Genomic DNA, 13,981 nt, shown 5'->3' with positions numbered 1-13,981 from the left:
TGTGACTTTGCTGCGTAACAGGAAACAGACACCTCAGTTATCCTGCTGTGGCTGAGAGAATGCCTTTTAGGTATAAGTGATTCTTTTCTTAGTGACGGCTTAGAGAAACGGATAGCAATTGACAGTAACCTGCTGTTAACTGCTGTCCATTGCGGCCAATGTTTGGAAATAATTTATTTTAAAGGGCAAGTTTAGAAAGAGGAGGTCAGTGGCAGCTGGGGGAAGTTGCCCTGTGTTTGCAGCGTCAGTTTGGGCTATGAAGCAGATGGATGAGTTCCTGCCTGACAGGTCTCCCCCCCCCCCCGTCCTCTGTCTCCACAGCACCGAGATCTCCCTGAGGCAGCGGCTGGAGTACATCTCCCGGGCCATCCTGAGCGCCAAGAGCTCCTCCTGCGCCTCCTCGCAGGCCAGCGACGGCGAGTTCCTGCACGAGCTGGAGGAGAAGATGGAGGTAGGGATATAATCCCAGGGAGGAGTTGTCCGGGTCTCGGGATCGTGGTGTCTCTGCCAAGGAAAGCTGGCGTGTTTCACGCAGGGGGGTGTCAGACCTGGAGGGGAGATGGCTTAAACCTTACTTTTCAAGAGCAAGTCCTCATAATCTTTTTGTTTTCAAAACAGACCTTGAAGATTTTGCGGATTGATAAATAAATAAACTGATAAACACGTTTTATACACGTGGAAGGATACAAGACATTGGCCTACCTCAATATTTACCTCGTAAAATATTCAAAAGTACAAACTAACTTTTTAATTCTAGGCTAATTACAGACATTTTTCAACGCAGCCTCTTTACAAAATTGGTAGACATGACATACTGCTTGCAATCATGTCTTAATCCAGTGGTTTAAAGTTTGAATTAAAAAAGCTGATTAGTCCACATTAGCGTTAAAGTAGCATTATTAAAGGGAAAATAATAAAAAATATATTTTTGTACAGTTAATTATCATTTTCCAGTAGGGCTATGAAATGAAGGGATATATGTGTCTTTTCTTTCTCAGTTTAATGCAGTCGCATGATCTCTGCTCGTTTCTCAGGTGGTTCGTATTCAAGTGCAGATTCAAGAAACGCTTAGCAGACAGTATTCCCATCATCCGTCAGTGCAAGGGGCAATCTCCCAGCTGGATTCGGAACTCATGGACATCACCAAGGTATACTGGCTCTTCAGAAGACGGGAAATGTCCATGTCATTATGCGCTTTGAGGAAGTCCCCAGTGACCAGGGCCTGGAAATGTCGTTTTTGTAATTACAGTAGCATGTCGAGACAATTTTGAGGATATCAACCCAGATATCTAGCATTGGAATTTGGTCATCGGTGATTCTTTATTATAGAAATACCTAATTTTCCTTAAAAATTATTATGGAAAACCAAATTTGCATGGGAATTATTTGGTCATCACTTTTGGTCACATTTGTACAGTACAGACCTGGCATAGAAACGTCAATTCTAATTGATATTTAGTGAACATCTTCAAGGTTAATAATAAGCTAATTATGCTTATTTTTTACATAAAATGTTTATTTTTTGCCTTGTTTTTTAAAAAAAACAGTGGGTAAATTGTAACCTTTGAAATTAGTCATCCCAGTGCAGATGTTCCATTTAGGTCACCGCCTCCTGTCCAAACAAAGATCAGAAATGTGGTTTTATCTGTGTTTTACTCCCTTTCACTCTGTTGTAGCTGTATGGGGAGTTTGCGGATCATTTTCGCCTGTCGGAATGCAAGCTGGCCATCATTCACTGTGCTGGCCATTCAGAGCCCATGCTGGTGCACACCCTCTGGCAGGAAATCGTAGAGAAAGGTAACAGGCGAGACCTACTACCAAGTCCAGGATTTTTGTCCACGATGACTTAGGTGCTCAACTGATTTATGCTATCTGCACATTCTTACCTTGTACGCAAGCCATCCGTGTTGCTAGGTCTGGTTAACATGGATTTGCTCAACCACAGCTCTACTGTACTCTAAATCTGTATCAAGTTTCCTGTGAAAAAGCTGGTGTGATATGAAACTTGATACAAATTTAGAGTCAGTTTCTAGGACCCTTCGATTTTTTTGTTGTCCGTGCCTTTTTTTTTCGGATCGCCACTAAAACACTCGATTTAATGATTTGAACTCTCTGAACTGTGCTTTGCAGAGCTGAGTGACAGCGTGGCGATGAGCCCTGCAGACCGGATGAGAGCCCTGAGCCTCAAACTGGTGTCTCTTGGGAAGATCTACGCAGGAACCCCGCGCTATTTCCCCCTGGGTAGGTCCGGCACACTGGGGTCAGCGGCTGGGAGCCATGATGTTGTTAAAGAGGAACTGCAGTCCCAATTTCTCAGACCAGTTCATAAATCTCGGTGATAAGATCAATTCTTTGATGTGAAGAAAAAGTTACACATTTAAAATGAAGCACACAATCGTGTCATTCAAAAATGAAGGTGCATTTCGTGAGCTGAATAGTTTGGTATCTTTGGAGTGGATAGTGCATCCAGCATATGCAAAAAAGCTAGAAGTAAATTGATCATTATTAAGCAGGGTACAATTATTTATTTTTTCCTGGAATGTTATTTGGAATAATGTTGCCAGGGAGAAGGCCTCGCACAGAGTTGCGTGTCTCTAAGTGAGGGGGAGTAGTCATGCTTGATTAGGCAGCTGCTGGTAATTAATCTCCCCTTCCTGTTTCTGTGCTGAGTCCCAGAGCTGAGAGCCCCCATTAGCTTTTCAGGGGCCCTTCTCTCTGCAGAAAGACTCTGGTGGCGTGTGGGATCCCACTGGGGAGCACCCTTCTTGTCCTATTGAGGATCCACAGACGCTAATGGCTTGTTGACTGCCTTCCTTTAAAGACTCCCCAAGAGAGGTAATTTAGACAGCAGCAGCACTTCTGTGTCCTGGATATTCAGACGCTTTCTGGGCACCTGCAGTGTTTTGGAGAGACAAAGCAGAGCAATCTAGTAATCTAGTAATCTCTCTTGGTCTTCCATGAAAAGCTTCACTTTACAACCTTTGAGAATACGGACTAGTGTGCCGTTTTCATTTTCGTCTTTTATATCTGTGGCCAGAATGTATTAAGCTGACATTCAGATTCATCGATTTCTGCTGATTATGTTTAACTATTACAAATAATGAAATGGTGGTTATACCCATTTGAAATAAATTACCCATCACAAAAACACAGGCTTCTGTAATTAGTTGCAGTAGATTGGGCCGCACTTGGTTTTGTGCTGACTGTTGCAGTGTGGTGTCTTTAGTGCTCTTGCTAATTTTCAGAATTCACCCCGTACAGCACAAGTAAGGTGGGGCAGCACTTTGTAGAGGGGGTAACTGTCAGTTCTGGTTCTCTGTGCAGATGTTGCTTTGCCTGAGCTTGATCCCTTGAGGAAGGTACTTTACTCCACTGAGCTGTATAAGTAAGGACCAGCATTGCTGAAGGGTGTAACCACTTTCATGGACTGGGGAGAGTCATGTGCTCTCTCATTCACTTAATGCTCATAAACTTAACATAAACTTAATTCACATAAACTTAAGGATGAGTTCTGGCCCCGTGAGCTTGTTGTGGACTTGACCTTTTTTTAACTCCATTGGTTGGAAGTCTGAAGGAATGAGATATGGTAATCTGGCACTTATCTGTGCATCAGAATTCAGTTCAATTCAATTTATTTTTATATAGCGCCTTTCACAACAAGGTTGCCCCAAGGCACTTAACAAGGCAAGTGAGGTTGCATCAGACGTGTGCATATCATTTCAACAAGAGTATGAGGCCGTTGGTTTCTGTTCCTGCTTAATATTTTATGGTCTCGGGTCCCTGACCTTTTAAAAGAACTGTGGCTCATTGTGTCATATTAACCCACATTGGCTTATGAGTCTTTTGCCCACCATTGAGATGTATGTTTAGAGATGTCATATGTCAAAAGTCCTTGCCATCCCCTGCACTCTGTTACAATAAAGTTACAAGTGCCAGTAACTCATACGGTATTGTGATGTGATGTCTTGTGACACCTGGAGCATCTTAAATATTGCGCTAAGTATTTTTTAGTGTTGCCCACCCTTACCCGAAGCCATGATGACGTTAGAAATTGCAGCAGCAGTTATTGTCACTGATGCCTTCCTCCGCTCTGACCTGTGTCCTCTTCTTGTTTTGTGATTATGGTCGCTTCTTACAATTGAGCAAAAGACCTCGGCTTGGTGTTGCTGTCCCTTTCTGTGAGCATTCCAAGAAGCCCTTTCCCGAACAGAGTTTCGTCCTCCTCCGCTCTCGGCCCCCCTGCTCAGCGGTTCTTGTCCTCTGCTTTCCGACCCGCTCCAGAATTCCTGGTGAAGTTCCTGGAGCAGGAGGTGTGCCGGCTGAGCTGGGACGTGGGCTTCGTGACCTACACCATGCAGGAGATCGGAGTGCAGCTGCCGCGGCTGCTGGAGGTGTATGACCAGCTGTTCCGAGCTCGGGTAAGGAGAAGCTCGTGACGAAGAGCGCTCTCGTTCCGGAGAGACTCTCTAGGACCAGGAAAAGGTAGCAGCTACCTTTAAGCCAACTATTACCACTTTACTTCTCGAACACATTGACTGCTTTCGTGTGTTGCCTCTTGTGAATGCTGGGCAGAAGAGGTGCTTTCCATTTGTATTGATATGTTTAGAGGGTGTGCTGGGAGCTTGGCTTAAGAGCAGATTAAGAAAAATACAATCATTTAGATTTGAGAAACTCAATGAGTTCATAGGTGACTTGAAAAAATAAAAAGGAAATTGCAACATAACTAATGATATTTCATGGTTTTAGAAATAAATGACTTAAGATATTGAAAATAAGGATTACAGCAAGAAAAAAGATTGCTACATGTTTAAAATAGCATTTAACTATAATAAATAAAGGTTTCTCAGGTGGGACCTCCAGCCAGTGTGTGCACCAGAATGCGCTTCATTCTCTCCATTAGTGCCTACGGGCAAGCGAGGACTGAAAGGCAGGACTGAGGTTCTCCTTCTGGCGGTAATGGTTGCGATGTTTTCAGGACCCCTGCTGGCAGCGACTGAAAAGGCCCCTTCACCTGGTGGAGTGCATTCACGTCCTGCTGTCGGGGTACGTGGAGGACCCGAGCAGAGTGCCCTCCTACGACAGGTACGCCCACCCCTCTTCAGCTTGTTGAGCGTCCTTATCTGTTTAGGGTGTAATAATAGAGGTTACGGCGCTTCTAAAATAAGAACTACATAGTCAGCTATTAAGACTGAAGTCCTGTTCAGGCTCACTGTCTCACAGGACAGGAGGCTATCCTGGTTTCTGTGTCACGGGGCAGATGAGAGTACAGAACTGTGCTTGGATGGGATACTTGAGGTTTGCAGGTTTATCCTGAAGCAGCACTGGCATTTGTTCAATCAGAGCGAAGCACCATACTCCAAGGAAGCAAAACTCTGGGTCCAGGTGTTAATGTTGATAAACTGTTAATCCACTGTTCATAGCGCCTTCACACAGTATATTCACACCAGCTAGCCTTGAGGCGGGCAAAATAGACAATCTGAGAAACCTTTCTCTATGTATTTCAGTGTGAGAATCAACACTGAGAAAAAAATATGAGCGCTCCTTATACAGGTCTCTTTGGGGTTATGTTGCCCTGTAGGTGGCAAATCTGTGCTTGGTAAATACTTGGGTTTATTGGAAGTAAGGGGTTAGCTTCTTAAAGTCCGTGTTTCACTCATCGACAGTTAAACTGAAGATTTCTCAAATTATTTATACAATACTGTGAATTGTAATTCAATATATGAATTACAATAAAAATATAATTGGTAGTGTGGCATTACGTGGGGTTTGCCCAGTGTGGAAGGGCGACGCCTCCCCTATATAGTCCCAGCTGTCCCGGCTTCTGACGAGCCACAGCTGGGCAGGTCCTATAAAGGCACACTGGACATCCTGAAGGGACGAGCAGGGACAACCCCGGAATAGGGAATTTTACACCTACGGTCCCAGAGGGGATTGCACCTGCGTAAGGCGGTCTTTTTGCCAGTTTTTCCGCATCGCGTATCTTCACCGGGGCAGACGCACCTTTTTCACGCACTAAGTTTTTATTGTGTTTTTTTTGTGCCTTACGCGCCCTGCTCTACCAGACTGGACCCCGTTAAATAGGGTAAGCCCAGTCTGGTCACCGCTGTGCTAGCGGTTCCTTTTTTTTCCCAGGCTGGACCCTGTTAAATAGGGCATGCCCAGCCCAGGGTTCACCTGGCACAGCGGTACACTTTCTACTTTCCCTTTTGTTCATTTTTCACCTCTAATTGTATTAATTTTGGTCCCTGCTAACCTCACACCGGTGTTTCCAACCCTCAGTTAGGGGCGTCGACATTTACCGGTGCTCGCCACAGAGCCTCCCACTCCACACTGTCACAGTAGAATAATGAAGAGTAATAAAGTATAACTGGTAGAAAAATGGAATGTTCTTTACCTTGCATCCTACGATTAAAAAAAATGGCAAAAGACTTGAACGGACTTCAGAGAGCACTGAAATCTCGTGTGCGCATGAAAACATGACAAATACACAGCTGGGCGGAGAGAGGCTGGTGCATGAGCGAGTGAAGACGAAAAAACACAGAGTCATGGGTTGGTGGAGAAGCCGGGCGCTAAATCGATATGGAAACTGTGTCTGAGTGATGCTGTTGGTGAGGGAAACCTGGATTTATCCCAGCGTGCTTTATACTGTATCCATTTCATCCACCACTGCAGTGCAACCTCTGCCTCAAGCAGCGAAATTAGAAATTGATTCACCAGTTGAATAAAGGGGGAACTTTAGGGAGGTCACGTTGTGCCGACTCGGAGTGGGATTTTTAACGGGATGGCCGTGGGATCTTTAATGACCATAGTTGAGAGAGTTTAACATCTCATTGGAAAGACGGCGCCTCTGACTGCACAGTATCTTTGGTTACCATGACTGTCCCACCTGTTCCATCATCGTCTCTTACAAAAGTATGCTGCTTTCTGTGGAGGTCTCCCATCCCAGCAGTGAGCAGGACAGGAGGATAGCAGTTTCGTTGTTCAAATCCTCCCCCCTCTCCAGCCATACACACCTCTGGTGTGTACACCACAAAATGTGAGAATGCAATAGTGCTTTAAATAATCAAAATCTGCCTCGCCATCACACTATAATGCTTTTACCGGGATTTTTATTAATGTTTCTCTTTCTCTCTCCCCACGTAGGCGGAGGTTTACAACCTTTTGTCTGGACTGCATTTGTGGGTATCTGGTGGAGCTGCAGTCTTTAAGTCCCAATTCTGCCTTGCAGCAACTCATTGGAAACTTTAAGTCCCTACAAGCAAAAGTGGAGAAAGTGCTCTGAGGTGAAAGTGCCCTGATTTGCCTCTGCCACAATAGGACTGCACTTGTAGTGGTACTGACATCTCCACCAGGGGGCAGCATTCTGCCGCACACCCCGAGGACTCACCAGCCAGGACGGCGCCCTGGCTGACCCAAACCCATTCACTCAAAGAAAGCCACGAAGCAGCAAAACATGGAATTCTGGTCTTTAAATGGTCAATACAGTGCTTGGGGTTTCCTTTCCCAGTTTATTTTTTATTTATAACTTTAGTTTAAGTTCTTAAGCAAGACAAATTGAAGCATAGTGACATAGGAGTTTCTCCGAAGGTGGATAAGTCAAACAACTTAAAAAACAGATTCTGTTTCTTCCCTCAGTTTAAAAGCCTCCCCCTATGGTGCACAGATTCCATATGTGTTCTACTTTCATTTCTTGTTCTGTGGGACGTTTATTAAGTAGATTGAAATGTTAGGGTAGAATAAAACTACACCCTGGGCCTCCTTACATGGTGTCCTGCCAAAATTGGCCACAGCCCGGAAGCACACAAGACTCGCCAAGGACATCAGACCTGTCCTGCACTGCATGTGATTCCAGGAGGCAGCTTGAAATCTGCCTGGCGTTGGCCAACAGCCAGCTTGCAGTGGGTCTGTGTACAAAGTCAAGAAAGCACCGCTGCCACAGTGTTGCGATATGTCAAATTATGCTGCCAAAGTATTCCACTGTTGTTTCAAATAACCGTAACCAGCTTTGTTCTGGAATTACAAGATCATGCAATGGATGCCCTTTCCATCATGGTTTATTTATCCAGATTCTGTCACGGTAAACTAAGCCATATCTAAGAACTGCTTGTGAGCGTTGACCGATTCAATTTTATGTCTCCTGCTGTGGTAAAAAAGAGTTTTTTCTTTCCTCTTTGAATGAGGAGGGTGTTAAGCCGGCAGTTGTGCAGCCAGCAAAGGACATGTGGAGTTCCAAACTGGCTACTCCTTGAGCTGCTACAGGGACACTGTCGACATGCCTCTGACAGCTCACAGTAGGCATGTTCTGGCTTCCTTGCCCAAATTACACCTGAGCTACCCGACATGGAAAGTGTAGGATTTTACAGTTACCCCACTCTTGAGGGGTAATGAAAGCTGTATTAAAAAACGGTCTTGTGCACATTGCTAATAACTGTTCGATGGCGATATTGCCTTATGAAGTGGGCAGTGTGATCGGTCAGGTTAAAGGCTGAACTCTTCATCCTAGATTTTCATGTGTGCAGGCGTTAATCACCAGGATACAGACGGGCCACAGAGTAAGCATTGCGTGCCAGTCTGCATAGGGAAGCTTTCACCTTAATGGAATGGTAGTGCGCTAATTTGCTGTTAAGACTAAAATGTTGCATAATTAAACAGCCAAGGGCTCAGGAACTGATGTACAGCTTTTAGAAGGAAAACATTCTATTCACTTTCAGGCCGAGCTTCTCAATTTTCGTAAACATGATCTGGGAGAACCTCAGCTATCAGAATATTTCCCTGTTTTTTTTTATGTTTTGTGAAAAGACGGTAGAAAAGTGGCCTTTCTCTTGGATAATTCTGGATCCCTCGCGACTAATGTTTTAACGAGGAATAAACTACACTGCTGCTTCAAAAACTAAATGCTCTTGTTAATGAGTCCTTTTGATAAGAACAGGCATTACTTAATGAAAAAAACTCATTTTCTCCTGGTAGGAAAGAACAATGAAAACATTTGTTTCTGTCGAGGTTTAGTTCAGTGCCACAAATACAGATATTTCCTGGACATCTAAACTAATTGAAACATTGCCTAAAAACAGTCCTATGAAACTAAGAATATTAATGTGTTTGGCATTCACAATACACTGGTAAAATTCTAAACCACAGAACTGAGTCATGGTCGGTTGTAAAGAAAGTACAACTATAAAGAAATAATTATTTTCCAGTTGTTTGTTTTTCCTGTTGAATAGGTAGTTATAATAGACCACAATCCAGTTCTGAGCAAATATATATGTTCATGGTAAGGGCTTTTGATGAATTTGATCAATATGTTGTTGTAAAAATGGAAACAGTTTTATAATATTAACCATTTTTTTTACTGAAACAATTTCATCAACACTGTTTTTGAATTTGCCTGACATCTGTAGAAAATAAAATTTAAAGAATCTGAGAATTATTTGAGTTTATTTGTCTCAATGCATTGTGGCAAAGAAAAGCTGTGCCACCTTTGTCTCTTACAGTCGCCCGCTGTACCCCTTTATTTCTTTGCAACCTTTACTTCATGTAGGTGTCTAAGGTTTAATGGGCCTCAATTTTTACTTGTTTTCATATCATTTTAGAAGAGCCAGTTATAATTCAGTTTGTCCGCTGTACCGAGCTGAGAAAGAGAGCGGTTCTCCATTCCTGCAGAGGGCCGTTTTCACTGCAGTCCCCAATTTTTAAAAAATAAATATTTGTGTAAAATATAGGACAATGTATGCAGAGACCACGATGCTCCCTAACGAGTTAATCAGACATTGAGTCCAAGATGTTTAAAAAAATCCTCCACAGACCCTTATTGGTTCATCAGAGACTGCTTGATCCTATGTGGTAAGAAAGTGCAAGTGGTGGTACAAATGCTGTCGGACTACATTATAGCTCATTAAAATCCATGTACATGTGAATTAAAAATGTTTGTTAAAGCACCACAAACTCATAATTGTGTTTTTTTTATTTTGCAGAGGTCATGTTTGTATAGTCAAGCTTGTTCATGTCTGTAAAACGTTAGCTAAATTGTTCTCGGACATGAATGTACGTAAATAACCATTAGGTCTCTGAGGTTATTAACATGATCTTCCTGAAGTGCTAATACTATTTTTCATCTTTTTAATGCTAAAGGGGGTACTGCTGCTTTTTTTTTCTGTGACATTTTTGGAAGCTCCCACCTTACAGCTTACTGGAATAGGCTTCAGGCCACTAAAACCGTCAAGTGGATAAGCAGTTATTGTGTTGTGATGATGTGATTTTTAGAACCATTTTGCAACTAGCAAGGGACTACATGATGGATCTTAGTAGGCAAGTTAGCACCTGCTGAGATAATTTGTTAATAACTGCTGGTTGCGTTAAAGAGCTCTCATTGTCCAACTGTCCACCTGCTGTCGGCACCAATTATCTAATACAGATGATTTAGGTCATTAGGAACAAGGAAGCTCCTGTACCTGCTGTTTGAGGCTCTGGATGACTGCGACTCTCCTGGGATGATGCAGTTACTGAGATGGACAGTTGAATTTTGATTGATTGACCTTGAAAATTGTAAATTAAGTAAAGGGAAGATGTGATAGGTAAGGGTGAAATTTGGTGCTTTCTTGTTTGTCAAAACATGGTCTTAGATTTTGCTTGTTCTATAGTGTCCTGGAGCTAATTATTCTAAAACACCTATTGATCAAAATAGATTGTGATGTTTGACTTCTTTTCAAGTTGTTAGCCAGCTGGATCTTGGATTTTAAAATTAGCCACTACTGGAAACCCATTCTTCATTGATTGTAGTTTAACAAAGTAATTTGGGCCTACTACCACAGGATCAATGTGTCATTAGATGATTATATCGCACATTATAATTCACAATTCTAAGTTGTGTACAGAAACTGTCCAATTCCATGGAAATTAACAAAATTCTATGAATTATTCTTTGAGACTGAACACAACAGGTCCCAATACGTAGCAAAGATAGTAAAAGAAAACACAGTAACAGGGCCTAGAATTTCTGGGTGAAAAGTCCAAAAGGGAAAGCAACTCAACATTAAAAAAATAATGGAAAAAGTAATAGGTTTATTCCATGCTGAAAAGAGAAGAAAGAAAACAATGTTTTGGCTGTGGAGCCTTCTTCGGGCGTCTTACCTGAAGAAGGCTCCACAGCTGAAATGTGTTTTCTCTCTTCTCTTTTCAGCATGGAATAAACTAATTACTTGTTCCTTTGCAGCCTATGCATGCTGACGCAGCTACCCACCTGAACTATTAAATAATAACGCTCACTGCTTTTATGTTGCACTTAATTAGAAAAACTGCCTTTTTTACTGAAGGAGCTCTTGGCTAAAAATTAGTTTCCTGTATATTATTAACCTAAAATGAGTCTGATGCAGTTTATACAGGATAGATACAGTATCTGAACACAATGAAGGATATGCATAATACAGAGCGGTGGTGAGGGCTCTAGAATCCTACCAAGCAGGTTGCAAGGCTAAATCCTGGGAGATTTTGGCTAAGATTTAAACAAGCAGCATAAAAATACCCAGCTGCAGTAATGTAAATCGGTTTTGTTAAAACTGCCAGACCAATAAAGTCATAACATAATATCCAAAGAGTGAATAACAGCAAAAAAATAGTGTTCCATATTGGTAGTGACTTTCTGTACTAGAAAGAAAACCAAAAGTCTTTAAGACCTTTCAGTATACAGAAAGATCGTAAAAATGCAATAAATGAATATTGGAACCAATGGTATTTTTGCATTTTTTAAATACCTCTCCTTATCCGTAAAATGGACTGTTACCTGCTTACCTCGGTCCTTAATATCAGCACTGGCTCAAGTCAGGCAGTTATTTTATAGGTCAGCTCTACTTCAGAACTCAATTTTTGCAGAGACAAATTCCCCAGATGCTCTTTATTGGTGTTTATGAATAGTTTATTTGCTTGTATTTCTTCTGTACCTTTAGGATGCAGTAGAACAGTGGGGATACTGTTCCAAGCCCGTGATTTAAACAAAATGCAGACATGAGGATTGAGGACAAGTTTGCAGAGAAACCAGGAACACCACCTGAAAAAGAGTCCGGCTTTTCCAAGATGCTTTAGAATCCAAACACATTTTTCCCAGAATAAGGAACCACTACTGTTACCGTTACTGTTTTGTCACAGAATGGACATATAACTATACTTGAACCCTTCTCAGGCTATGAACAATATAAAGAAAAATAACAGGTGTGTTGCATAATCGTCTGTAGCAGCTTGCTACAAATGTTAGAATTTCATTCAGTTAAAGGAAAATATATTTTTTTACACAAGGTTTCTTTAAGAGGAAGTACATGCTGTATCAAATCATGAAAAAGTTCAACAGAATCAGACGAGCATTATTTCATAGAACAGGTTTCTAAGCAGCATCATTTCTAAAAACACAATCTGACCTTGAGTACCCGTTTTTAAATTTTGTGTTCCTTTTATTTAGATATTTAGATTTCATGAATGCATCTTGCTTTATCTCTTGCATTCTTTAGTAGTAAAAAGAATATAGTAGTAAAAATGAATAATTGCAATACATTAGATTTTCTCTAGTAGTCAGATACTCTATATCCTGAGAAAAATGTTCCTCATGAATAATGAATAATGTAGCGTCAGATGCAGACAGGATGTACAGTCCCTAAGAACATGAGTTGTATTACTTCATGGCATTCATAGTAATTATATTATTTTATAATGGTGTAATTTCATTTTTTGTGCTAGTGCTAGCGTTAAGTAGAATTATTTCTGACAGGTCTTGTGCCTAAAGTCATCTGTCTGAATTTCTTATCTCCATTTTTGATGCGAATCAATTTGACCTAATGCGTGTAACAAACAAGGAGTTTAAAGCTCACACAAATCCAATACCCTGAGCTGTGATTTCCTGGAGTGCGAGTCCCTGTGTCGCGGGCTGTCACTTCCAGCAGCGGCAGGAGAGCTTCTTAACCCCGTGCAGGAAGATGAATGGGATGATGCAGGTGTACGAGGCTGCGATGTAGCTGGCGATCTCCACAATGGCGGACGACTCGTTCACGTTGCTCGCGATCCGCAGCAGCAGGTGGGTCACCCAACACACGAGGAACACGCTGGCCACCGCCACCACGCTCATGGCCGCCCTGACCTGCGCCCCCGGGTGCTGGCGCGGTGCGTTCCCGGACCGCGGAGGAGCTACTGCTGCTGCACGGGCGAGAGCGTCCAGCCGCCCCTTCCCGGCAGGGTCGGCGAGAGCCTGACTGCTCGGGGTCTGATTGCCGGCGGGCGTAGAGACAGACGAGAATCCCCGTGGCGAATCCGGCCCCGTGCTCGTGGGCTGGGCGCGCTCCGCAGCGGGCTGGAGTCGGGCCTCCTTTTTCAGAGCCTCTATGCGTTTCCTCTGCATCAGCAACGTGATCACTATCTGCAGGTTGGTGAAGACCATGAAAGCCACTGGCACTGCATTGGCGAGGGTCAAGTAGGTGGCCTCATACGTCTGCTTGGAGGCGTGGGTGGGGAAGTGGGCTTGGCAGTCCTGGCTGGCGCTTCTGTTGCTGCCCACGGTCACGAAGGAAAGGAGGGGGACGCTGAAGACCAGAGCTGCGCCCCAGCTTGCCGCCAGCAGGCCGCAGGACAGGCCAAGGCTGTCCAGCTTCACGGGGGCGTTGCCCCGCTTCAGCGAGCCCACCAGCTTCTGGTACCAGAAAACGCTGATGAGCAGCGTGGTCAGCACGCTGCTGGTCTCCGACAGGTCCGAGCAGAACAGGAAGATCCCACAATAGGCCTCTCCCAGGAACCAGCGCCCGGCGATATCGGCCAGGGTGTCGGGCAGGTCCACCAGACAGTTGGTGATCAAGTTGGAGGCGGCCAGGTTGATGAAAAGGACTTCAGACGTCTTGAGGTGACTCCTCTTGCTCGGCAGGGAGTGCAACACCAGCATGCTGTTTCCCATTATCCCCAAGAAGCACATTGACGCCCGGACAGTCGATTCTATTACACCCACGGTATCCAT

The 13,981-nt window shown here is 43.4% G+C and overlaps 2 protein-coding genes across 7 annotated transcripts in view; one reads left to right on the top strand and one right to left on the bottom strand.

Moving 5' to 3' along the window:
- Positions 1-7,503, top strand: part of nup155 (nucleoporin 155) — a 26,973-nt gene extending 19,470 nt beyond the window's left edge. For 4 of the 6 annotated variants that reach the window (XM_015340376.2, XM_015340377.2, XM_015340378.2 and 1 more), the window contains exons 30-36: positions 322-451; positions 1,035-1,148; positions 1,677-1,797; positions 2,131-2,241; positions 4,282-4,418; positions 4,976-5,082; positions 7,144-7,503. In XM_015340376.2, the coding sequence (XP_015195862.1) occupies positions 322-451; positions 1,035-1,148; positions 1,677-1,797; positions 2,131-2,241; positions 4,282-4,418; positions 4,976-5,082; positions 7,144-7,282 (859 nt within the window). In that variant the 3' untranslated portion in view covers positions 7,283-7,503. Of the gene's footprint in view, positions 1-321; positions 452-1,034; positions 1,149-1,676; positions 1,798-2,130; positions 2,242-2,721; positions 2,836-4,281; positions 4,419-4,975; positions 5,083-6,932; positions 7,037-7,143 lie in introns of those variants that run through there. The other 2 variants (XR_001477761.2, XR_001477762.2) reach the window with 2 other exon arrangements.
- ora5 (olfactory receptor class A related 5) lies at positions 5,039-13,981 on the bottom strand. The gene is made up of 2 exons (XM_006627291.3): positions 12,865-13,981; positions 5,039-5,120 (listed from the first exon to the last, which is right to left on the bottom strand). The coding sequence occupies exon 1, from the start codon at positions 13,979-13,981 to the stop codon at positions 12,911-12,913; it is 1,071 nt and encodes a 356-aa protein (XP_006627354.2). The 3' UTR covers positions 5,039-5,120; positions 12,865-12,910.

This window comes from Lepisosteus oculatus, chromosome 3 (genome assembly GCF_040954835.1).
Source record: "Lepisosteus oculatus isolate fLepOcu1 chromosome 3, fLepOcu1.hap2, whole genome shotgun sequence".
In the NCBI taxonomy this organism is placed as follows: Eukaryota; Metazoa; Chordata; class Actinopteri; order Semionotiformes; family Lepisosteidae; genus Lepisosteus; species Lepisosteus oculatus.
The sequence above is the reverse complement of the archived record's forward strand: the minus strand, read 5'-3'. Positions and strand labels throughout refer to the sequence as shown.